Genomic DNA, 27,770 nt, shown 5'->3' on the forward strand with positions numbered 1-27,770 from the left:
AACTCAGCAGTCTGGCTTCAGGCCCAGATTCTTTGTGGTCAGAAAGGGCTTTTCGAAAGAATTCTTATCACAGGACTGGAAGGGAGGGACAGTAAAGGCCTGAGGGAACATAAACAGTGTGGCTGCCGGACAGCTTGAAAAGTGGTCCCAGGATGACATGAAACTTACATTAGTTACAAACAGACTCTCCTTGCACTTAAACCACATTTATCTTCATGATTTTCACTGAGGAGAGACCATTGGCACTCTACTCTGTCTTGGCAAAAAGCTATGTTATTCTCACTAGGATGAGAATATTCAGGAATGGAGAGTAATTCGATAGTACAAATTCACAGATGACAACCTCAGGTGGCAACCTCCTACAACCTCAGGAAGAGAGCAATTTTGTTCTCTTCAAAGCAAGTCTGTGTCAGCGCTAGAGAGCACCGGTTCTCAGCTACGGTGATTTTGCGTCCCGGGGAACATCTGGAGACATTTTTGGTTGTCACAACTTAGGGGAGGATGCTACTGCCTCTAGTGGGTGGAGGTCAGGGCTGCTGCTAAACACTGTACAATGCACAGGACAGTCCCCATGAGAAAGAATTATTTGGCCCCAAATGCCAAGTGCTGAGGTTAAGGGGCCCTGATCTCAATAGTGCCATGAATGTAGTACGCTCAAGAACTAACGTGTGATGATTCCACCTCCCCGCATCTCAATCAGAGTCAAGCAGAAGAATGAATGACCTACTCCCAGGAGCAAAGTTGCCAAGGCATTCAAGTGCAAAGTAGCTAATCCTGTTTAGACATGTACATGCATGGATATACTCTGGTCTCAATCACAATTAGGAGAAAGCAGGAAAAAATACAACTTAAAATATCAGTCTAAATAATTAGCCCTGGCTTGAACATCACAGGGGAGAGAATTAATACTTAAAGTAGTTACTGTATGCAGGGCACTGATGCATATCACCCTGCAGAGTGTTCACAACCACCTTCGTGGAAGTTGTCACTTTCAAACACTCAGTAAAGTTAGCAACTAGCTCTATGCCACCCAGGAAGAGAACTGGGATTTAACCTGTCAGTGTGTTTCCCATTTCAACTTCTGTCTCTTTCTATGGGATGTGGTGAATGTTCAAAAGAACTAGTAAGATTGTTGAAGAAGAAAGTAATTATAATTCTTAAAATAGGTGAAACTGATGTGGCATTTCTGCCTTCAAGTTTGTTGACGTCAATATGTAGGAGATATTATCCAGACAGCTCTGTCTCTCCCAAGAAAAGAACAGGAAGAAATGGGCTGAAAAGATACAGTGAAAAGCTCATGTTTAGTCCTAAGGGAGAATCACTTGACAGTTGTAAACACTGATACAGACTATTGAAGGGTATTGTGTAATCTTCATCTCTGGAGGGTTTCATAGGCTGCAGAGGGTTTGAATGTGGTCTTAACTGGGGGGAGGACATGGGTGGCCAGAGCTCCAGTCTAATGCTGCTCTGGGAAAAAGAAAAGAGAATGAAAAGGAATCAAGGAGGCCTATGGGACTTCTAGGACACCATTAAGAGAAACAATGTATGTACCACTGGAGTCCCAGGAGAAGAGAGGCAGAAAAAGGCAGAAAGCTTATTTAAAGAAATAATGGCTAACAACTTCCCAAACCTGAGGAGAGATATGGACATCCAAGTTCATGAAGCTAATAGGTCACCCCAATATGATCTTCTCTAAGACACACTATAATGTAATGGTCTAAAATCAAAGACAAAGAGTATTTTTAAGACAGCAAGAGTAAAAAAATTCTCTCATACAAGGAGCCCTCATAAGGCTGTAAATGTATTTTTTCAGCAGAAACCTTGCAAGCCAGAGATAATGGGATGATATATTCAAAGTGCTGAAAGAAAAAAAACTGCCAGCAAAGAATACTTTACCTAGCCAAATTGTCCTTCAGAGATGAAGGCTGGGTAAAGAGTTCCGCTAACAAATAGAAGTTGAGGGAGTCCATCACCACTAGACCTGCCTTATAGGAGAATGCTGAAAGGAGTTCTTTAAGCTGAAATGTAAGGATGCAACTTAGCATGAAAACATATACTGGTAAAGGTATGTATATAGTCAGATTCAAATACTCTCATATTATAATATTATAGGATGCTAACCACTTAACTCTAGTATAAAGGTAAAGGACAAGAATATTAAAAATAACTATAACTACAATAATTTGGTAATGGATATACAATATAAGAAGATGTAAATTCTGACATCAAAAACACAAATGAGGGAGAGTAAAAGGATAGAGTTTTTGTATGTGATCAAAGTTAAATTGTTATCAGTGTAAAATAGACTGTTATAGCTATATATATAAGCCCTGTGGTAACCACAAAGCAAAAACCTACATTATATTCACAAAAGATAAAGAAAAGGGAATCAAAGCATACCACTATGGAAAACCATCAATTCATAAAGGAAGGCAGCAAGAGAAGAATGGAACAATGTAACTGCAAAACAGCCAGAGAGCAATGAACAAGATGGCATTAGTCAGTCCCTATCTAACAACAATTAGTCTAAATGTAAATAGGTTGAATTCTCCAATCAAAAGACACAGAGTGGCTAAAAAACATGATCCACCTGCATGCAGCCTTTAAGAGACTCACTCCAGCTTTAAGGACACATACAGGTTCAAGGTGAAGGGATGAAAATTGATAATCCATGCAAGTACAGACACCAAAAGAGATCAGACAAAATAGACTTTAAGCCAAACAAGAGACAAAGAAAGTCATTATCTAATGATAAAAGGGTCAAATCATCAAGAAGATATGACAGCTGTAAATACAGATGCACCAAACATTGGAGCACCTAAATGTATTAAGGAAATACAGACCTGAAGGGAGAAACAGACATCAATATAACAACAGCAGGGCATTTCAGTACCTCACTTTCAACAATGGATATATAATCCAGACAGAAAATCAACAAGGAAACATGGAATTTGAACCATGCTTTAGGTTAAGTGAACCTAGTAGATGTATACAGAATATTTCATCCAACAGAAATAGAATACACATTCTTTTCAAGTACACATGGAACATTCTCCAAGATAGATCATATGATAGGCCACAAAATAAGTCTTAGCAAATTTTAGAAGACTGAAATAATACCAAGTATCTCTTATAATCACAAAGGTATGAAATTAGAAATCAATAATAATAGGAAAGCTGGAAAATCCACAAATATGTGAAAATTAAACAATGCACTCCTGAACAACCAATGTGTCAAAGAAAAAATCCACAGGGAAATGAAAAAATACTTTGAAACCAATTAAAATAGAAAGACGACATACCAATATCTTTTAAAAGGCATTTTTCCAAGGAAGACATACAAATGGCCAACAGGTATGTGACAAGATGCGCGACAGCACTAATCATCAAGGAAATGCAAATCAAAGCCACAGTGAAGTATCGTTTCACACTCGTTAGAATGGCTGGCATCAAAAAGGCAAGAGATAACAAGTATTGGTGTGGGTGAGGAGAAAAGGGAACCCTTGTTCACTACTGGTGGGAATGTAAATTGGTAGAACCACTATGGAAATGAGTATGGAGGTTCCTCAAAAAATTAAAAAATACAACTACCAGATGATTCATCAATCTCACATTTGGGTATATACCCAAAGGAGATGAAAACAAGATCCTGAAGAGATGTCTGCTCTCTGGTGTTCACTGCACCATTATTTACAACAGCCAAGAAATGGAAATAAACTAAATGTCTGTCAATGGATGAATGGATAAAGAAGATGTGGTGTAAGTTCCGGAAATGTAACGTACAGCATGGTGACTATAGGTAAAGCAGGATTGTTTATTTGAAAGTTGCTAAGAGAGTAGACTTTGTAAGTTCTTACCACAAACAGAAACACTGTAACTATGTGAGGTGATGGATGTGTTAACTAACCTTATCCTGGTATGGGTTTGCAATATGCACATATACCAAATCATTATGTTATATATTTTGAACTTACACAATGTTATATGTCAAGTATATCTCAATGAAGCTGGGTAAAAAAGACACAGTATATGTATAATGGGATCTTACTGGCCATGAGAAAGAAGTAAATCCTGCCATTTGTGACAACATGGATCAACCCTGAAAGCATTTTGCTAATTAAATAAGTCAACCGGAGAAAGACCTACACCATATGATCTCACTTACATGTGGTCTCTAGAAAAGCTGCACACTCAAAACCAAGAGTAGAATGGTGGGTACCAGGGGCTGGTGGGGTAGAGAAAATGGAGAGATGCTGGTCAAAGGGTACAAACTTCCAGTTATAAGACAAATAAGTTCTGCAGATTTAATGTAAAACATAGTGATTATAGTTAATAACACTGCCTTATATACTTGAAAGTTGCTAAGAGTGTAAATCTTAAGTGTTCTCACCCCAAAAAAGAGATGATAAAGAAGCGGCATGCTGGAGGTGTTTGCTGACACTATGGCAGTGATCATTTTGCAGGTAGAAAAGTATATCAAATCAACACGATGCACACCTCAAACTTCCACAGTGTTCCATGTCAATTATATCTTCATAAAGCTGGGAAACAGACAAAATGGAAGGTGGCTCTGGGAGTGAGTCCCAAACACAGCCCCACTGTGGCCCCTTCCCCACTCCTCTAAGCACCCCTACCCCCACTCCCAGTGTAAAGGCCTCGGTATAATAGGCAGCCTAGCACACCCCAATGACATCTCAGCCCAATCTGCTGGTGGGTCCTCCTGGCTTTCATTTCCAACCCTCGCAGGACCCCATCTCTCCTGGCTTTTCATAATTTCAGTTTTGAGTGATTAGATCTAGGTGGCAGACATGTGGGCATTCATTTATACTATTCTTCCAACTTTTTCTATGTATGACAATTCCTATACTACAAAATAGAGGTGGGTGTCAGAGGCTGAGGACAGACTGGGCAGGGCCCTGTCACCACTTTGAGGCTTTGGGTTGCCCTGAAAGAGGTGGGTGGACGTGGGGAGGTTTGATATGACCTGACTTCCTGTTAACAGGATGTGTTAGGGTGTCCTTGCTCCGTTTAAGTCTGACTCCCTATAGGACGGGGCAAGCTGCAGTCCTGCTTCTGGTTTTCCCAGAGCCTCTACCCCGTGCCTGCATTGCCCCCAAGCAAAGCACAAATAGCAAAGGGCCGAAATCCAGGAATGGCCAATAAATGATTATCCGAAGTGCTACAGAAATTCTGAAGAAAAAATATCCTCATTTAAAAAATTTTGTTGTGTGACAAATACATCAATCTGCTTAAGAGTCTGATTTCTCCCAGTGTCACTGCTCATGGTACTGTATTTGGTTTGGACCAGGAATAATCCTGGCCACCAGCCTGCACATGGCTCAGTCATGGGGTTTCAGGCACCTCAGTCCCCGCTCTCGTCCCCCATTGAGTTCACCTGACATGACCTGGATGACATGCTCAGGTTATCCAGGAAGGGGAGTTGATGACAAAGTACTTTTTAAGTAAGCTAAAACTAAAACAATAATAATTAAAACATGAAAACTAAAAGAATCAGTTGCTATGAATCCTTTAACATAATGTATTAACATTTTTAAATGCTGTATGAATTTGGGGCAAGATATTTAAATTCACTTAGCCTCTACTTTTTTTGTTCAATAGGATTAGTAGTACTTATATTGAATGAAATAAATAATGAAAAACAGTAAAAATTAGTTAATAAAAGGAACCCTGTGAATAACTTCTATTCTTTATAAAAAGTGATACTGGAACTACTCAGCTTGGGTACATAATGAAAAGAAAAAAAGATTTCCTTAGGGAAAATATTTTACTATATGGATAAATACTTATATCCACAATGACAGAATCTCAGAAGTAGGGCGACCAATCTATTGGGAAAGAAGCAGATCTGGCAGGGAGGTGGTGAAAGGGAATCCACAGGCAGGTAAGGCACCTGTTGGGATTCTCAACACAAAGGACAAAAAGAACTACAGAACTCTGAGAAAAACTGCCAAGTATAGATTTCCAGCCCCCACAACACCCTTAATTCCCTGAAAAGACTCCAGTATGATCTTTGGGAAAGTTTTGTAACTGGCATTTTATTTGCTGACCTATTGGAATGTTCTCTGTCAAAGCTGTGCATTTGAAACTGTAACCTGAGGCTCTGTGCAATCACAAAATGAATCTTGGTGTTCCCTTTACAGCTAAGCAGATGATAATCTAGCAAGTAGATGCTATAACATGTGATGGAAATTTAATGTGAGCCTCAATCACCCTTGGAATGATGATGAAGATATTAACATTGGCAAACCTCTGTCACATTTGAGCAAGCAGATTTTAGTTCTCACATTCATTGGTTTAAAGTTTCTTTAGGCCTTCCAAGAGCACGTTAGCTTACCTGAAATTGTGCTAAATAAAAGCCTAAAGGCTTGTTGTATGAATGACTTGTTCCACTGCTGGCTTGTGACCCTCCCCAGGGGACCTTTGAGTCTTTGCTTGTAAGAGCCCTAAGCATGAAGAAATAGGATGGGTGATTCATCCCCACATACCTGGCAGACAAGTCACAGGCACCAGTCCTCAATGCAAGAGACTGTAAGTATCATTAGAATTTGGCCAAATGTACAAAGTTCTGCCATATGGACTAGTTAATTCAACAAAACAGCCTGTCCATCCAGTCAGATAGAACTTTTTAACTGAAATGATTGGGAGGCCAAATGATTCAATAAATGCCAACTGGTTCAACGGTAGTCATAGAATCCAAACAGGAGTAATCATTTTAAAACATGATCATCATTACCTAGTTGAGATGAAGTCACTACTGGGATTATTAGCTGAGTTACCGCAGGTTCTCTCTGTCTCTGTCTGTGTCTGTTTCTCCAGGATTACATCCTCTTGGGGAAAATGAGGATCTTGTTGGAGCCAGAAGCAATCTGTACTTGGTAGTTTTTTCTTTGCATTTATACTAGCAGTTTTGTAGGTTTTTCAAAAATGTATTTGTGCTACAAATTCAAATAGACATTTTATCTATATTCCTACCCACTATCTCCCTGCCAGACCTACATGGGGTTGTGTGTTTCCAGATGGATAGGTAATCTATGTCTGAAATGCATTCATTGTAGGTATGAATATATATTCATATAATAAAATATTTCCCTTAAATAAACCCTTCTATTCCTCTTTATGGCCTCAAGTTGAGCAGTCCCAATATCGATTGAAATAAATAAAACTTTATTCATTTACAGAGCACATTTTCTGTAATAATTGTGCTACTTTTTATTATTTCTTTCATTTTATACTCACAATAACCCTTTGGGCAGATAAGGCAAGTGTTGGTTCCTTTTTAAAGTTAGTCTGTTTACATTAGATGGAGAAAAGTTACTTCACTGGATCACTCCTCCCCACTTGTATGAATCCCTGCACATCTGGGGCCACTGGCTTAGTAAGCGGTAGTGTTAGCGTTAGAAGTCAGGCAGTACAGGTAATACTGTACATAGAGCATATATTAATGTACTCCCAGCAGGATCTGGGGCAGCATCCTACCACCAAACACTTGAATGTTTCTGCATTCAATAACATGAAGGACAATAAATAAAGAGCATTAAGTAAAATACATAAAGATCACAAAGAGCATCATGTCTGTTCAGGTCAGGAATTGCCATCACGTGGCATTGAGAGGTTTTCAAATTTGAGAGTTGTAGACGAGGGACTGTGGATGTGCACTGCTCCAGTCCTGGTGCTCTCTGCCACGGTGTGGAGCAACTGATCATTGAATATACAATGACTACTTGAACATCTTTTCTCTTTCTTCCCAGGGCTTCTCTGGATAGCAGCAAACCTACTGGTCATCAGCAGACAGAACCATTAACCCCAAGTATTTTCTCCACCACCTCCATGATGCACTTCAAGATGCAATTCTCTTCTTCCATCACTACTAAGAGAGCTCAACTACACTTTACACAAATCACTCAGTCTTTCACCTGCTTATTTCTTTCTCTTTCAACTTCTTCTCTGGCTTCTTTAGGAGTGGTCGGAGAGAGGAAGAGGTGTAAAAGGATAGGGCCATATCACAGGAAAGTCAAGAAGGGACAGTGTGTCAAGAGCGGAGCAGGGTGCCCCACACAGGAAAATGAGTCCAGAGATTTAGGAGGGGAAGAACCAAGAAGCTGTGACCTTGACAACCAGAAATTCACTAGCGACTGCCCAGGGAGCAGCTTCCTCAGAGTCAGGGGAATGGAAGCCAGATGCAAAGCTGGAAAATGAGGAGAGGGTGGTGAAGCCATGACAGTGAATACAGACCTCATTTGTACACATCCTAGTTAGCTAAGATCAGTGACCTTTAAAGCTCTTCAGGAGTGTCTAGAAATTCTTTTTACTAATTCTATGTACTTCTTTATTCTTCCATTAAAACCTGCTTTCCTCAAGTACTGACAACAAAATACAGTTAAAGCTGGTTCTTATTCAATTGTGTTTGTTTTTGTTCGTTTTCATTAAATTGCTGGCATTATAACAGTTTGTCTTCTAATATTTTACATCATGAATATACAATATTTCAGCTACATTATGGGTTAATGAACTCCTGTGAACTGGCCTGAAGGCTGTCTTAACATGTATGATGTATTTCGATGGGGAACATCTTTCCTGAACTCCGAAGAATTCACTAGCAAACTAACAGCTTGAACCATTGGAAAAACTGGCCATTACTGTAGGCCAAAAATGAATGCATAGCATCAGTTTCATCTGGTCCAACTTCATCAGTTTTCAAATGCAACCTTGGTACAAACTGAATGTGGCCACAATACTTCGAAGCTCACTAACTACAGTGAGCTATGAACTAATGGTTAGGATAACAGATGGAGTCCAGGAGCAATTAAGACCTGAGTCTTAACTGAACTTTTGCTAAATTTGGCACATGAGGGCCACTGGTTCACTGTAGCAAGGCACGTGACCACAGCACCTTCTAGGTTTGCCTGCCCATGGTGGCCAGTGCTCACCTTTGTTCTTCACCATGCTGGGGGGCTCTTGCTCCCCAATTTCCCATGGTCTTGGCTATGACCTAGCCCTGTTGTTCTGGGAACTTACTCTCAGGTTGGGTCAAAAAGAAATCAGATGCTTGGAAAAAACTAGGATCACTCTTTCTCAGTCTGATTCAAAGTGTCTCCCTTCATCCAACACTCCACACCCATATTATTGTCATATAATCACTAATTTTCAAAAACTACAAGCGACAGCAAGGAGTAACTATGGAAAAATTACACCTAGGCGCACAGCTGTCATTTCTTTACTGGCCAAACTGTCTGTGACTGCCCAGTACCACCAACTATTGTATCCCCGGTACCCTAATGTGTCCTCATAAAGAGGAGTCTAATGCTCTACTTTATGAATCAGGTCTGACCTTGTACCCATAACTGATATAAAATGCTTTTTCAAACAATATTGTGAAAATAAAGAGCAAAATGACTCAATAAATAACCAGAAATTTTCCATTCATTCATTCAAACCAAAATCCCCTAGAAGGGAATGATATTCTTAGTGACCATCTGAATCTTGTCATAAAAATAATGAATACGCCCTTTCTAGGACATTCTTTCTCTGTTTCTATTTCCTGAACCTAGCATGATAGATTGCACAGAGTGGACATTCAATCAGTTCTTGAAGCAGATGGGAAGAAAGGAAGGACAGATCTAGGAAGGGTAGTCGGGAAGAAGGGGGAAAAACTGCTGTGCATTTGCTTATGTAATTGAGGTAACTAGGCATGTGATTTCTATGAAGGAGAACATTTTTTATGAAATGAAATATTATGTTAAGGCGCTCCGTGAATTTAAAATAACTGGGGATTTGACCTCTGAGGGATTTTTTTACTCTTTTTGGTTCTTAATTTGTGTTCTCTCCTATTTATTCCTTACGCAGGAATGGTAAATGTGCACCTTTCACTTGGTAACATTCACATCTGGAATCTGATCATGGATCATTCTAAATGCAAGAACTCACTGCATTCTTTTATATAGCGATGTTTTGTATCTGTTAGTTCTTGTGGGAAGCGTGGAAGTTGAAACTACAACAAACAACCCAAAGGCTCCCTGCATTTACATTTCCTCTGTGAAACAAGTCCAGATATCACCATCCCCGATCATTTCTTCTGTCGTGACTGGGTTTTCAAATGCTTCTGTCTTTCCAGTTTCATTGTAGTTTTGCTAAGGACTAGGAGACGGGAATGACGTCTATATTTCCACTGGCTGTACACCATTTTATTTCCAGTACATATCACCTCACAACGTGTTCCCTTGCAGCACATTATGGGATCATCAAATTAAAAGTGGAAGGCATGGTTGATGATTGACTGTTCTCTAAGTACCCAGAGTGTTTGTCAAAGGCAGTAGGCAGGAGACATAAGCACCATTTTGCTGTTATAGTGAATGTCAAGTTTATGGCACATCTCTGCTAGCGTAGACAACCTCCCCAACAAGGATATTCAGTGAAGCAGATTTTTACAAGTGGAATAAATGCCCTCCGCACCTGAATAAACAGACAGTGAAGAAAATGATCTGGTGATCAAATTGGTTCACCCCCTGCCTTCCAAATAAGCCAACCTAGCAACAGTGTTTCTCAGCCTGCTTTACCCCAGTACTGAGACTTCTCAGACATCTTTTCCTAGTAGCTCACCCAGGAGATTTTAATGTCTTGTATATGCTTTCTATCTGCTCAGGTCCTATGTAAACCATTTGGGTGGACCATAAGCCACGGTAATACCCTGGCTTTTCTCTGTCTTCCAAGAACAATGTCCACCCTCTTACGCATGTGTGCCTTGGATCATGCTTGCTCACACTCAGACAAGGCTTCACCATGCCTACGTGCAAAGCTATTCCAGAGGATACAACTCAGGAGAATGTAAGATAGGAAGTGGTTCTTCACTAAACCATACGTTGCCAACTGAGAAGGCAAATGTCATTCCTCTCCTGAAAATAACGAAGTCCTAGTACTATGAATAAAGCATCTGGTTCAAAGTCAAAATGGTGTCCAAGCAAAAAAATATCATCCTCACAATTTCAAACTCCTTCGTGTACAGGGAGAGATGCAGGCGTTGCTCTCAAAAGGGATAAGACTAGGCATTTGCGACAGCTATCGTGTCATTTGCTTGATTGTAGTCCACATTTATTGAGCAGTTATTATGTAAACTTTCAGCTCTATGAAGTCAGGGATTGTGTTCAAGTCTGCTCATCAGTGTAGTAAAGGAAAGAAAGAAGAAAGGGAGAAAAGAAGGGAAGGAAAGAGGAAGACAAGGCACTATTCTAAGGGACCTGAACACTGCCTCTAAGAATATTGTATGTAGTGTGAAGACACAGATGTGTAAACAAATGAAATAGTATAATCATCATCAATGCTAAAAGATGCACAGGAATGGTGACGTTACAAAGCTGCAGTTGATTCTATCTGGTTAGAGGTGGGACGCAAGTGAAGTGGGTTCAGAAAATATGTATGGAGACAAGGCTGTCTGAGGACTTCCGTGGGCCCTAGGGTGCCTTGCCTTTGTGGTCTCCTGCCTCCACAGAAACACACTGAGATGCAATGATAGTGCACTGGCAAATGACAGCAGTATCTGGGCAGTCTAGGAGCACATAGCTGGGAGGTCCAGCAAGGACCTCCAGGAGGGCAAGGTGTTTAAGGGAGAGAAACCCTAAGGACAAGCTAGAAGAGTGGCTGAGAGGTTGGGAGCAGTGTGCCAGGCAGAAGGCACAGCGTGTTCAAAGGCCTGGAAGTGAGAGATCTATCATGACTGGCAAAAAGGGAGAGAAAGGGGAGAACGGCTGAGAGAGGAAGTGAGGATCATACTACAGTGGACCTGTGTTAAGGAGTCTGCCTTCATCCTAAAAAGAATAGGAAACCATTTAGAAGCTTCTGTTAGGATCCAACTGGATCAGGTTTGCATTTTGGATGTTTATTCAGGCTGTGTTGCAGCCAATGGGCTAGAGAGGATGCGGTGCACATTCTGGGGGTCCACCGGGCTCCCTCTTCAGGGCCCATGTACCCAACCCCAGCTGCTGGGAATACCGGCTTCTGAAGGCTCACAGCCGAGCCCTTCAGTGGGCATTGCCCCCAGCCACAGGGCACTGCCTTTCCTGAGAGCAAAGCCTGCTGCAGAGAGCACCCGTGGTCATGACCGACTAACGTGGGGGTGCAAAGGCCCAGCTACTTTACCTCAGTCAGGGACAGGCCCAGCTCCTAAGCTCCCTGTAGGATCAGCGGGGCCCTCTGGTCATCCAGTTGCTGCTGACTTCTCCCTTCGTCTATCCTCTTAGTTTCTTGTTGCTGCATATTATCACACTCTTCATGGCTTAAAACACACACATACCTATCCTATCTCACAATGTCCATGGGCCAGGAGTCTGGGCACAGCTTCACTGGGTCCTCTGCTCAGGCTGCAATCAAAGTGTTGGCCAGACTGCATTCTCATCTGGAGACTTGACTGGGCAAAAATCTGATTCCAAGCTCACTCCAATTGTCAACAGAATTCATTTCCTTGTGGTTGTAGGACCGAGGAGCGCAGTTTCTTGCTCACCGTTGGTTGGAGGCCGTCTTCAGTGATGAGAACCCACCAGCGATTCCTAGAGGCTGTTCATGGTTTCTTTCCTGTGGGCTTTCCCAGCATGGCCACTTATGTAATCAAGCCAGCACGGAGCATCTCTAGAAGTCTGCTGGCAAGAGAGACTCAGACACACTATAAAGTAATAACAGGCGTGACATTTCTCCCCTTTGCGTATTCTGTTCATTAGAAGAAGTCACAGGTCCCGCCCTCTCTCAGTGGAGAGGGGATTACACAAAGACAGGAACATCAGATGATGGCAGACACCTGAGTGTCTGTCTAGCTCAGTTGCCTTCCTCACTGCTTAGAGGTGTATCTCCTGAGAGCCCCCCCCAATAAGCCTTCTGCATGCCACTACCCATCTTAGAGTCTGTGTCCAGGGAGAGGGCTGGAGGCAGGGAAATGAGTTAGAGACTGTTGCTACAACATCAACGCTGAGTGACAGCCCTGGGAGATGGGGCAGCAAACTTTCTTTTTATTAATAAATGTATAATAATTAATGTTAGAATTTAGAATGACACATGGTCTACCTGGAAGTAAAATACAGTCTAAACACGACAAGGTATCCTGAAGCAAGGATACACCCAGAAAAAAAAATCATTCATTTCTAGGGCTATAGAGCAGAATAAACATAACCAGGAAAAATTAGGTTTACTATGTTCCACAGTGTGAAAATAAATCTCAGACCACCATCAGTCACATAATCAAAAAGAGATGATTAGCACTTTATTAGGTTAGCAGAGGCTGTACTTTTACAGATTGCAGAAATAGTCAACAAACAGAGCTGCCCTAGAAGAGACGGATGGATAAGATATAATAACTGTTGGTAATAACAGGATCAAATTCCACCTTGTGCATCAACATGCTCATTTTCATCCATCCTGTTTACAATGATTACTTTTCATTCTTGCTTACTTAGTCATGTACAGAGTGCTATAAATGATATCCAAAAGGATTCATTTTCAGTAATTTATACACCATATTATAGGTATTTTCTACTAGAAAAATGTTTTTCCTTAGGTCTTCCAACTTTGAAACATATATCGATATATATATATATTATATCGTAGCCTGGCCTTATCTCTGGAAATGCTGAAATACTAATGCATTTTAAAATCAATAACTATAAACACCACATGACTACATTTATGCACTGTGTTCTCAGAGAAATATTTTAGACTATTTTGAGTGGCTTATGGTTCCAAGGGTCTTCACGGGTGTAAAGGATTGCCTTTCATTGTCATACCCATTGAAAATTTCTTAAGAAAGAAGGATGATGAAACTAAAAGTATAATCTGCCCTCGATAACGTGTGATGCTCAGCAGTTGCAAAGAACAAGTGTTGAGTGTCTTGGGGAAGCGGAACAGCAGCCCTTCAGAGAGGGGTGAGCCGCTCATCCTCTGTCATGAAGGCATCATTCCTGTGGCCTCCCTTCATGTCCAGGGAATCGCAGGGCATGCCATTTTCAATTGTGATCGTGTTTTCACACTTATCTTCAGTGTCATGCACTTCAGTTGGTCCTTTGTTCTTCCTGAATGCACACAGAAAGAATGATTGGGATCTAGTGGAAAAAGCACGATCTTGAGTACAAACACGGAGAGCAGAAAAGGGGAGAGGAATCTTAGAATGGTGAAATAATTGATGATGATGTGTGTTTTCAAATACATGTCAAAGATCATAAAGAGCTGATGAGGTGAAAAGATGCTCTCGAGATAAGAAATCTGCATGGATGATATATACATATTTATCAGAACAAGTCATCTTATTTGGAATACTAAAATAAATACATATAAATATGTATTTGAATGAATATACACGTGTATAGATATGAATGTTTGTCTACACACACATACATTCACACACAAACTGTATGAAGGAATATAAAGAAAATATATGGTAAATTGGCAAATTAAAAAGTTTAGCTCTAGAACTTTATAATGGTAAGAAATTTCTCTCATAGGGTTTGACATCTAGTAGTCTGCCAATTTCTTAAAAATTTGAGAATCAGGTTGAAATAAGATATCAAGAAGCAAAGTCTCACCACTTTGCAGAAAGGAAGTGACCATTCTAAATTGCATATATCACCCCTTGACTCTACTCATTACAAAGTAGTTGTGTTCATTTATAAGTCAGGTTTTTGGGACTCAGAAAACATTTTACTAATTACAACTCACAGCTGTAATTTCAGGTCATTCCAAAAACTCTATATGACAGGATACATTTTTGTGTTTCTCATTCTCAGGCCCTTTTGTAGATCCTGCTACCCAAGTGGTAACCAAACCCTTAATATTTTCTTGGGGTGAGGAAATCTGAAACCTTGAATTCAAAGGTTCTGCCTGCCTTGTGAAAGACCAAGACACTGAGCCAATGATTCCTGACATCACAGAGGGAGGGGGACAAAAGACAGGTGGGTGCCTCTAGGCAACCGGAGGAAGAGTTTCCCTGAGGCTTATCACAAGTTAGATGTTGGGGCACCATGGAAGCAGGATGGTGGGCACTGAGGCTCCCAGACTTGCCTGAGATCCTCTTGTCCCAGGAATCTGTGGAAACTCCAACGGGGCAGGCCTGAACAGATCATGTGGCTGGAGTGGTGGGCATTGGAGTGGTGAACAGGATGGCCCCCCAGTGCTGTGGACGTCCCTTAGAAACTTGCTGGGTCTCTGGCAGGTAAGGAGGTAGGGAAGAGGCCCAGTGATGCCCGAGGTAGTTTCCTACTAGTCCCACATGAGAGTGCATCTGAATGTGTCTTAAAGAATACAGTGGAGAAGGCAGGGAAAGGAGAGAGCTCTTGTCTGCACAAAATGACAACTAACATGGAGGGAGTAACAGAAACAGAAAATCACCACTGCAGTAATAATTGATTTTGATGAGGCTCATCAGTGGATCCTCAACCACTGAGTGAGGGAACAGCACAGTCCCATGATCTCAGGGTAGCTCCCCCACAAGCAAAGCAATGGACTAGTTTTAAAAATGCATTTGTATTTTGTCAAGGGAGAATTTGGTGAACATCACCAACAATTAGAAACACTGACAAGTGCCTCTGGATGTGATACACTGATATTGTGTGTGTGTGTGTGTGTGTGTGTGTGTATTTACTTCATTTATTTATAAAATTCTGTGTCCCTGCCCTGTCACATTCTTACCTGAATGTCTCAAGAGCAACTAATGAGAAAAATCCAAATTTAAAGACATTTTGTAAAATAGTTGATCAGGACTCAGCAGAGTAGACGACACTCAACTAATGTGCATAGCTGGAGGGACAGACACATGGGTGACTGACTAGCTGCTTAGACAGAAAGATGTACGTATGGATGGACAGATCAATGAATGCACATCAGCGGCTGCCTGGCTGGATGATAAATTAATGGACTAGTGGACAGATGGTAGTTAGGTGACTGGACAAACAATTGGGTGGATGGACTGATGCTGTAGGCAAAGTTCCTCAGACAGTAGCTCAAGGTAGACCTTGAATGAGACCCACCACAAGAAAAGGAAGGAAAGGAAGGAAGGAGGGAAGGAAGGAGGGAAGGAAGGAAAGAAACATATATATATACATATGCACACACACGTGCACACACACACACACGATACTTCTTATCTCCTATAATGTTATTTTTTCAAATGGATGGAAGGGAGTACTCATTTTCCTACCTTATGAATTATGGGTTAGTGAGTTAGTATAGATTTTGCCAGGCTTCACTGATGGGTGATTAGATAATTTCTAATGGTTAGAGTTCCCAAAGAAAGGCCAAGTAGCATTCCAATACCGGAGACCTCACTGCCATCATTTGAAAGTATTTTGCCATTGCATATGCCAGTCTCAAATGTCACAGTGTGTCACTACAGGCCCAATGCTGGGTTGGAAGTTGGGGATGACAGCCCCAGAGACCTAGGGAAAGACAGGCTTCTGTGATTTTCCAACCTCAGGGAGAAGACTCTGCACTGGCCATTCCAAGCCCTGGCCAGCAGCCAGCAGCACAGGCTGGGGTGGGCACTGGAGTCTCGGGGGGTGAGGATTAGAGTACTTGGGTCCCTCCTCCTGGGGGCAGGGCTAGCGTTCCTTTCCATGTCCTCCAGAAAGCAAAAGCAGTTGACAGTCTCTAACCAGCAGTCACATCACTTCCATTCTTAGCAGCCAACATTCCTTCTATAACTGTGTTTTGAGTGCCTACAATAGTTTAGAAGAGACACAGTTCTTGTCCTAAAGTGAAAAGAAACGGTTCAATAAAAGGGAAAACCTCCAAATTCCCCTCATCCTTCCTCCCCTATTTGTATGGATTATGAAAGGGGAGTGCTGTTTCAGTGGGGATAAAGCCCTAGTAACAAATGTATATTTATAAATTATCATCAAAAAATGTCTAGCTCATGCAATTTCCCCCCAGTCATGCCTCAGTGGGCTTGGAGTGGATAAGAATTCTCCGTAACAGTAAACAGATTTTGTAAACAGTCAAATCTTACCCTGAAATTTGTGTATATGAGTATGAAACCCATATTAGAAAAATCTCAGTGAGTGACGCATTCTGAAGGAGCCACTGAAACGGTGGTCTTCTGAGTAATGATGGCCAGCGTGTATTTGCCAGCGTCTGCAGTTAAGAAAAAACGTTTCTACAGAATTAGAAGAAAAGCTGCAGAGTGCTGGCCACATACAGGTCACTGCGAGGGATCCTGCCTGCCCCGCGCCCACCACAAAGGAAAAGACACCCGTTGGGCAGCACAAGGGAAGGTGGGAGAACTAAACGGGAAGGTGCCCATGGCTGAGGACAAGTCTCTCTTCTCTAGGAGGGTTCCTCAACCAACAAGATTCTGAACAAGACGGCTTGGAAACTTAGCAAGCCCAACGGTGTCAGTGGCAAATCAGGGGCATACTGTTATTCTGTGACCTTGCATCCGGTCGTTCACAGTCTTGGCATTGCCGGGCTTCCCAAACTGCAGCGTCAGGAACTCGCTGGCCGATGGACACGATATGCAGATCACAGGTTACCTGACAGTAGTACAGCACTTTGGCACATTTCTCAGTGTGTCATAAACTGCAATCAACTGAGTCACTGCCTGCACATGGCTGTCACTAAGAATAATAAAACCTAACTATCTTTCTGGATCATTCTGACTTGATATTCTGCTACAAATAGACATTATTTTCCCTGAAAAATAAAAATAAGTATTAATGACTTCCGCTCTTTCTGCGACGTCAGGCGATTCACTTCAGGAAAAGGACTTTTGCAAAGTGACTGGAGTGTTGAGGGTGGATATCTCTCATCAATCCAGAGAAAAGAGTGGCAGAAGAAGGCAGAAAAGGGGTAGCAGGAGGCCCTCAGAGTGAGAGGCTGTTGAGCACCAGGGTTTGCACAAGAAAAGGTAGTGTTGGCTGAAAGCAGAAAGAGCATTGCTCTCTCCCTTCAAACTAGATGGGGCTGAAGAGCCAAGGCCCAAGAATAAACCAAACAGCAGCAGAGGACAGGCAAATGTGATTTTAAAACAGGACAGAATCATTTGCAACAACATGGATGGAGCTAGAGGGTATTATGCTCAGTGAAATAAGCCCGGCGGAGAAAGACAAGTATCAAATGATTTCACTCATATGTGGAGTATAAGAACAAAGGAAAAACTGAAGGAACAGAACAGCAGCAGAATCACAGAACCCAAGAATGGACTAACAGTTACTAAAGGGAAAGGGATTGGGGAGGATGGGTGGGAAGGGAGGGATAAGGGGGGAAAAAGAAAGGGGGCATTACGATTAGCATGTATAGTGTGGGGGGGGGCATGGGGAGGGCTGTGCAACACAGAGAAGACAAGTAGTGATTTTACAGCATTTTACTATGCTGATGGACAGTGACTGTGAAGGGGTATATGGGGGGGACTTGGTGAGGGGGGCAGCCTAGTAAACATAATGTTCTTCATGTAATTGTAGATTAATGATACCAAATAAAAAAACAGGAAAGAATGAATTATCAGGGATTGGGACTGCCCTTCTCCTCAGTAGGGACACCTGGGGAAAACGGCAGTCTTGCTGGAATGATCTCAGGGAAAGTGGCAGCACACTGAGACCGGTGGGCTTTGGCATCAAACCTCCCTGGTTTTAAATACCGGTACCACTATCTTCTAACCATAAGATTACAGGCACATCACTTTTTATCTGCCATGTAGCAGCAATAATAATAATCAGTATGTATTACATGGCAGAAACCAGACTAAGGGCTTTGTATACATCATCTCATTTAATTGCCATTGCAGTATTATGTATACGATATTATTATCCCTGCTTTTCAAATGAAGGAGCTGAGATATAAATTATATAGAGCAACTTGTCTTTCAGAATGGAACGAGATTGATGGAAGGAGTGGACCTAGAACTCTATTTAATCGCCCCAGGCTTCATTCAGAAAACGTGTTTGATTCCTACTGAGCATGTACATTAAAGAACAGCAAAGAAAAACGGCTATTTGGTGTAACATTTCTGATTTCATTTACACTGCAATTTTTGAGACAATTCACTTAATTAAGATTTTATAAGAATGCAAAGTTTCCGTATATAAAAATATTGGCTGAGCCCCATCCCCTTGTATGAAAAGCAAGATCTGCAGAAATCTAGTGCATTTCTACTTACTACTGACCTTTTAGGAATAGAATATAACCAGGGTTCTGTGTCCTGAGTCCCTGACCTGTCTTTGATTACTACAAGATCACAATCTCCTTGCAGGCAAGGACCAATCATGTTATCCCCGTATGTGTCCTCCATGGTACACACTACAGCTCCTACCACAGAGTGGATGGTCAATAAAGGAATAAGATATTTTTAGCTCTCGGAGCCTTGGCTTCTGGGAAGATGGATTTAGATCATTGTTAAGGTTCCTTCCTAAGATCCTGATATTATAACAGTCTCTTTATATGCAGTATTCATAAATCAATTATATGTACATGCAGGTCTGAAATGGTGCTGTGTCTGTGACTCCTTTTATAGAACAAAGTGCCACGTGACACAGAATTAGCACTTTGTAACTGCTTTCTGATGGTAGTGCTATTAGCTCGTATTGATAAAGCACTTTCCAGTGTAGAAAGCACTTGTGTATATTCTCTCCTTTGTCTTCTCATCATCATAACTATATAAGAAAATATGATCTTCATTTGCCACACACGACCTGCTCAAGATCACTCAGCTGATAAATGCCAGGGCCTGAGACTAGACCCCAAAACCAAGAGTATTCATTGTACTAAAACACACATCATGTCAAAAACATCACCGTCGTGACCATCACGGCCGCTATCGTGCACCATCACCAGCATCATCAAGCTGACCAAAGGGCTAGAACATCCACTTCCAGGCTGGGGCTGGACACAGACCTGACACAGACATCGCCGCGAACTATACACAGCTCTTCGTGGTGGCCTTCCTATCCAGTCAGCACCCTAACTGTTGCTCAAAAGTTCAAAAAAATAGCACTTTCCCAACTTTTTCCCTTCAGCAAATCTCTCATTTCCCCAAACTGCTATTCTCAACTAGATGGTGATAGAGAAGCAACCTTCTCAAATTCTTACACAAGGAGGGGGCAGTTATAAAGGTGTACTGAAGCTGGCCGGCACTAGCTTTCAAGTGAGCGTTAAGTACTCAGAAATTTCATACTTGAGAGGAAATTGGCAAATGCTACAATTGGGGTATATAAATTTTTTATTTTTTAGAGAGCTGGTTAACCAGTTGACCACTATTGTAGTAAACAGTAGGCCTAGTAAGATAATTTGCCTTATAAAATGGGTGCTTGTTAACTAATAAAATCCAAAGCAATGAGACACTGAACTGGAAAATTTTCTACAGTATGATAGCAACATCTGGATGGAAAAGAGACCCTTCCTCAGCATCCCTTAATCACAGAAATGACTTAAGCTGATCTTGGATAATAATAATAATTACTGTTTCTTTAGTGCATATTATATTCCAGGTACTTTATACACATTTATCTCATCCAATCTTCACGGAAGCCCTGTGAGATATTATCTCCCTATTACAGATGGAGAAACAGAACCGTGGAAATTAGATGACTCAACCAAGGTCATTCAGCTAAAGGGGATATAGGCGGTATTTGAGTTCACCTAGTTTGGGCTACAATGACTTCATGCTTGAACCTAGTGGCTCTGAGTAATCAATGCAATGCTGCTGTTGACACAGCTAACAGAACTGTTCAAGCTTTACTTAAGAAATCTCCTCAATAGTAGGTTTAACCATGGATATGTCTTAGATGACATTGGCATCTTCTCCATAGAAGCAGAATGCTTACTTAGATGACCCCATGGTCCCTCCTGGTCTTCTAAGTTTAAGATTTCCTATCACACAACACTATGTCTATTATTATCTAACGTATGGATCAGACTGTTGAACAAATCTTTGTCTTCCTGAAGACTAAGGCCTTTAGAGGCAACACCTATCTCTCCCATGATTAGAAAGGTCTTCGCCACAATGATCAGGCTCCCCCCAGTTCAAACTGCACCCTCTCCTCCCCTTTGAATATTTTGCCCAAGAGAAACCCAACACAGGCTGTATCAAACTTAAAACACAACAAATCAATTTATCTTCAGAAGGTTGTCATAACTGTCCTGACTATATTTGCTAATTATTGATGCTCTTTAGGTTTACACAAGAGATTTGTCCATCTGTGTTCCTCATGTGAACATGAGATGAATTTGAAAGTGAGATTGTGACAATAGCCTCATTTCTCCCAGGCAACAGATGATGATGCCACACGACCAGTTATTATATTACTGTAGAATCTGCTCAGCAGGAGAAAGGTAGCTGATCCCAGCGCAGGCTTGCTCAAAGACCAGAAAGGGGCAGGACAATAAAGTAACAGTAACAGCTAACACTTACTGAGTGCTCACTGTGGACCAGGCTCCACTCTGAGTACTCCACTGAATTAACTCTTTTTATCCCACCACGTTCATTATTTCCAGTACACTTAGATGTCACTCCAGCAAAGTTATCTATGCCCAGACAGCAAAGACTTAACCAACTTGACTCTAGCACCACAAACCATATTTTCCTGGGCTTGGCTTCCTGACTCATGACCGACCTGTGCTTCCTGATGTGCACACAGTTGACGGGTTATATACAAGAGCAGAATCTAGGAGAAAAAGACTTTGAATCTAAGCAGTCTATCTCGAGAGTCCACTCTCCTAACTCCTACTCCATCTATATCATACTAGTGAGAAAACTGGGAACCAAGGAGATGAAGTGTATTTATAAAGGTTACCATCATTAGAAGCCACAGAATCAGAGCACTTTTGGAGTGATACAGAACTTAAAAGTCTAAGGAGGTGAAAGACCTGCACTCTGAAAACTATAAGACACTCATGAGAGAAATTAAGGAAGACACACAGAAATGGAAATCTAAAAAAACATTGAAAATCTTAAACGTGGGTATTCACATATTACTGGAGAATATTTTTTAATATTCAAAAAACAAAACAAATTATCAACTGGTATGAACACTCTTTACATCACATGTCATGACAAGATGAAGAAAATCAAGCAAGTACAACTTGAACTTGATCTTAAGCTTACTGTTTAATTTTTATAAATAAATAAATCACATTTATCCCATAGCATTTCATTTATCATCTGTGACAAAAACTACAAAGCCCTCATATTTTAAATGATAACCTTCTGCTGGTAACTAGAATGGAACATACAGAAAGCAGTAAACCTCAGGAGAAACATTTAGTTGAACACACACTTCACCAAACATGTCCCCCATGTCCCGTGTGACCACCAAACCTTTGGGAAACCAGTGCAGGTGCCCCCATTTCTCACTCACCAGAATTCCTCTTCTGCACTGTTAGAAGTGAAAGTTTATGACGCAATGAAGTATCTAGGGAAGAGCAGACTCGCTCCACTTCCCTCTGGATCAGAGGTACTGCTAAACCAAATTCTGTTCTCCTTTCATCACGCTGAGAAATCCTGTCTCCTCTCCTGCCCCCATCTTAGTGACTCCCCACCTGCTCTGTAATTCACTCTTGAAGTAACATTGGTAATTTAGGTGCAAAGTGTACAAGGGCCTCAGGATCCAGGCAGATGACCTGGAAAAGTGGGAATCTATATAGAAGCAGTTACATTGGAAGCTCTCACACTAAGTGAAGTAGAATAAACTGGATAGTCATTAACATGCATCCCCTTCAGAGATTCTAGTTTAGAGGGTCTGTGGGAGGGCAAAGGAATCTACATTGTAAACAAGTGTTTCAGGTGATTCTGGTGCAGGGAGTGGATCTGAAGTCCACTTTGAGGAACACAGTTCTACGTAGTGTCATAGACACTAGAGAGACGAGCATCCATCAAAGTGCGGGAAGTATAAGACAGGGCAAAAATATGTGGCACAAGATGGTGGCTGCAGGCACGGGACCAAGAGGCAGGCCAAGGAAGGAGGCATGGAAGGAAGGTGGGACTGCCGCCATTTGGAGGTAGATGACTGCGGAAGATTCACTCTGCCTGCCAGGCAAGTCTGCTTAGCTCTGCAGCTTATGAGGTCCTAACAAAGATGTTGAAATCAACTCTGGATATGAAACATTCATATGGTGTAGAACACAGAGAAAGGAAGTAGTGGAAGGAGCTAGCTAAGGGACATTGGACTCTAAAAAGTCTCTAAAAACAAGAACACAAGTGATATTTTGAAAAATCACCAGTTTTTTCAAAGTTTCAGATTTAAGGCATTATCTTCAAATTTCAGGCTAAATTCTCTCCTTATTTTTCTGAATCATGACCAAATAGGATGATGCTCTTTAAATTACTCCCTTTCCATATCTTACCTTCTGCGTTGTCGGATTCCTGATAAAACCAGTAGTGTGATTGCAACAATGACGATGCAGAATATCACCCCAAATACAATAATCCAGATGGGCACAGATGGGTCAGTGGGAGGTGCAAGAGTGGAAGGAATTTGTAAAAATTCCAGAGTCTGGTCATTCAAAAAGAAGACACTGTTGATCCGGTTTCTATTCATTCTAAAATATAGTGATTAAAAACAAAACAGGACAGAAAAAAAAATTAGAAACAGAAGGTACAGACCTCTCTCTCCATAATTCCCCCTATCTCTGTAAACAGAGCGTCCCCATAGCAAGAGACTTTAGGCTGACTAGACAGTTCAGGAAGGGCAATTGTGCTGTGGTATTCTTTGCATAAGCTGCAGTGCCGGCTGCCGGAGAGATGCTTGTCTATGCATTACTGCCCCCCATTGGCACTGATGTCCCAGAAGTAACCAGAAGTCCTGAGCTTCAGGCTCTGCCCACCAGGTTTTATTTCCTGAGCAGTAGCACCTACATTAAAATGACAGAACTCTGTGTGCGGTGGCTTGCATAAATACCGATGGCCTGAAAAGTGTCTGAAAAGTGAGTGATAAACATGAGAAGAAAAGAAAAACAGGAATGAAAACATGAAGCCAGGAGCAGCTGCAAATTCATCAAAGTGATCTCTTTTTTTTTTCCATTAGTTCAAGAAATATTTGCTGAAAACTTACCAAGTAAGATACTGTGTTAGGTGCTGGAGATACAAAGTGAAATGAAAATACCAAGGAGCTTACAGTCTGGAAGGATGGCAGATCAGCCCCTCCACAGCCAGAGTGTGGCGCAAAATGTTTGGTGTGAATGACGCAAATATGGGCACAGTGGGAGCGCAGCCAAGGGGGAAGGACATCAGAGCATGAAGTCAGGGCTGCTGAATGAGAAGGCAACTTTTCAGCTGTATTTTAAGGGGCAAGTAGGGGTTCTTCAGACCAAAGCGTGTAGTGAGCACAGGAATGGAGACATGGTATTATTAATTGCTGGGTACACTGCAAGTAGATCCATATGATTAAAGGAAATGGTGTTTTAGGAGTCTGAAAGTCTAGAAAAACTATAAAGGTAAATGTATTACTTCTCCTGGGGAAAACCTGCGTTTTGGGTGATGGTGGCAACTGGGGAGGGATTGGTGGCAGAGACTTACTTGACTGAAACCTAATAAGTGAATTTCTAACCAGAATTTACAAACTAGGTGAGGTGATTTCTTGCAGATATTATACGGCCTTTACTGAATTCCCACTGGACTGGCTGACTTCATCTACCTCCAGAGCAGCACTGGAAAATAGAAATATCATATGAGCCTCATACATGACTTAAACATTTCTAGGAGCTGCGTTTTTTAAAAAAAGGACAAAGAAAGTTTAAATGGATTTAAACAATATTTCTGCCCAATATATCTGAGAAAATATAATTTTAACATGTTATCAATATTGAGCTGGTTCGCAGTTTATTTTGTAGTAATTTTTTGAAACTCAGTGTGTACTTTACACTTAGAGCACATCTAATCTTGGACAAGCTACATTTCAAGTGCTTGCTAACCACATGTGACTGGGGACTACTGGGTTGGATAGCCCAGGTCATGAACCTGACAGTAATGGCTTGAGAATCTCTGCAGACCAGCATCAAGCTATCAAGAAAGCTTCCTCGAGCAAATAAAAATCTGTGCTGAGGCATGATTATTCATGAATGTGAAGGACAGTCGCAGACAGATCATCTACAACAGGGGATAATTTCAACATACTTTTAATCAAACTATGGGATATTTTCTTTTCTCATACCTAATATTGATAATCTGGGAACACAAACCCTTCTGCAAAACAATAAACCACTACTGAGGTACAACTCAGAGTAGAATGAGAAGTTGCTCTGTGTTCTCTGTCTACCTACCTGGTTGGTTAACACTTTGCTGTTCTATCACCTCTCAGGATGACTAGAAATTGTGGCTCAGTAGAGACTAAACCCACCACTGAAATCTCCAGTAAGTGTCAATCACCATGGATGTCTTCCAACCAAATTGGCCTTGAACAAGGCCAGGCCCTCATGACAGAGCTAAAATAGACATCTTCAAATTGGTCAGTTAGTCTCTCACCTAATTCCACTGGTGGGGACACTTTGGTAGAGAAGGGGAAAAAAAACCCACTGGATGTAGTAACAGTAAGCCTGAGTTCAGGCCCTCTGTTTTTATTTTTCTAGCATGGTGACCTCAGCAAATCAGTTAAATCTCCCTGAGCCTTGATTTCCTCATTTATAAATCAGGGATGATAGTAACTACTCAAAAATGACTGGTGTTGATATTAAGTGCTGCAGATGCATAAGAACATGCCTTGTGAACCAGGAAGTGTTATACGAATATTAGGTAGAATTAGTATTTTTGCCCAACCACATAGATTCTTCAGCCTTGAAATTCCTATAACCTGCTCTGTAGGGACCATCTCTTTTCTTCTCGCTCTACCCTTCCCCCCCAGTATTGTTTCCTTTATTTTCCTACAATCCTGCTGAGCCCTGTCCATTCCCTGATAAATCCTCACCCTACTGGCCATCCTCACCCCCCAAATGGCTTCTCCTGCTAGAACCTCCAAAACAGACACTTTCCTGTGAACATGAAGATTCATCTACATCCTGAACCTTCACCCCAAGCACTGCCTCTCCCTCCTCACAGTCACTGAAGGCTGGTTTAACTACAGTGCCTTCATTTTCCATGTAGTCCTCCCAGATCACAGGGCTTGCATAAAACCCTTGTCACGGGAAATACAATCTTCCTGATTCTTACTTCCCAAGTAGAGGGTCTTAACAGCATCCTTAAGGGCAGAGCGCTGAAACAATTCCGTTCAAACCTTTTTGTTCACCAGGCTAAATCACTACCCGCTGGTACAGATGCTCAATGTCTTTGCTTCAGCTAAGTAAAGAGATGACTGCTCACACAAAAACCTTTGGCATTTGATTATATACTCGTTATCTTGAATGTTAATATTTTACAGAGAGCAAATGAGTTCCCTCACTAGATATTTCCCTTGGTAAAGAGAACAATATGCATTTCAGTAACTTGGAAGGAGTCCTTTGTGAGGAGAGTTCTGTGGTTTCAGTCTTTCTTTCTCAGTAAATAGTTTCTTTCCTGCCTCCTTCCTCCAATATACCTTTGCCACCAACATCAATCATGTGTGGGATCTGGAGTTCTGACCCATATAAGGTACACACTAATTGAAATAAACACACATTGCATCTTTCCACTTCTGTGAAGTAAACAATACATTTCACTTTTGAAAGGTTGTTATGATCAAGAGAGAAGAGGAGTCGAACTGTCAGGAAAAACTATGTAAAACTCGAAATGGGTTAAAAAACATTAGAGGATCTGGGGAGGGCACTTTTCTGGACAATTTCCACCTTTTATTGTCTTTGAGTTATTTTGCAAATCTACAAATTATAGAAAATGGATGAAATATAAAAGATTCTTGTGCATAGAAGACCAAGGGAACTGTGTCTGGTGGAACATGGTAGAGTACTGCCCAGTGCGAAGCCTGGGTGGGGCACCTGTTTGTAAATGAACATCAGCATTCCTCAATCACTGTATATGCGTGGTGCCTTGAAGTCTCCTTTGAATTGATTTTATCATTTTGTTAGTTCCCCCATTAATTAATAATAAAAGCCTCTTGTTATGCCTCAGAAGATTGGAGACTGACGAAAATTAGGCTTGGGGTGGATTAATGATTGTGCATTGAGCACTGACTCCCCTATACAGAATTTTATTGTTGTTAACAACCATTTGATCAATAAATATGAGAGATGCCCTCACACACACACACAAAATAGTACACACTTCCAAAGGTAAAATAAATAAGTAACCGGGATGTAATGTATAGAATAAGGAATATAGTCAAGATATTGTAACAGCTTGGTAGGGTGATAGCTGGTACCTAGAATTGTCATGTATATAAATGTTGAATCACTGTGTTGTACACCTGAAACTAATGTAATACTGTGTGTCAACTACCCTTCAATAAAAAATAATTATCTACAAAAAAAAAAATAATAATAAAAGCCTCGATAGCACTTATTTTTAATTTGTAAGACAGTCATGACATTCCCTTTTTCCTTTAAAACATATCTTTTAAAAGTAAAGACTGTATATTGACTAAAGAAGGTAAGTCCCTAGAGACCCAAGAAATGTGAATATTTTTCTTGGCTTCTAAATAAAAGTCAAAGGTATGACTTGTCCCTCAAAACGCCTTATACTTGTTAACTCATTTAATCTCCCAACAACTCTGAGAGAGGGGTACCATCATGATTCCCATCTTATAGGTGAGAAGAGGAAAGCAAAATGAGGGGAAGTAACTTGTCTGTATTCAAATAGTTAACAAGAGACAAAACCAGAATTAAAAACCTAAGCATTCGGGCTCCAAGACCTGTGTGATGAAGCATCACACAAT

The 27,770-nt window shown here is 41.2% G+C and overlaps 1 protein-coding gene across 2 annotated transcripts in view; it reads right to left on the reverse strand.

The window, feature by feature from the left end:
- Positions 1–13,231: 13,231 nt before the first annotated feature.
- Positions 13,232–27,770, reverse strand: part of CLTRN (collectrin, amino acid transport regulator) — a 30,750-nt gene continuing 16,211 nt past the window's right edge. For both annotated transcript variants that reach the window (XM_057495817.1, XM_057495818.1), the window contains 2 exons: positions 23,320–23,514; positions 13,232–14,066 (listed from right to left, as the gene is read on the reverse strand). In XM_057495817.1, the coding sequence (XP_057351800.1) occupies positions 13,910–14,066; positions 23,320–23,514 (352 nt within the window). In that variant the 3' untranslated portion in view covers positions 13,232–13,909. The remainder of the gene's footprint in view (positions 14,067–23,319; positions 23,515–27,770) is intronic.

Source organism: Manis pentadactyla, chromosome X, assembly GCF_030020395.1.
Source record: "Manis pentadactyla isolate mManPen7 chromosome X, mManPen7.hap1, whole genome shotgun sequence".
In the NCBI taxonomy this organism is placed as follows: Eukaryota; Metazoa; Chordata; class Mammalia; order Pholidota; family Manidae; genus Manis; species Manis pentadactyla.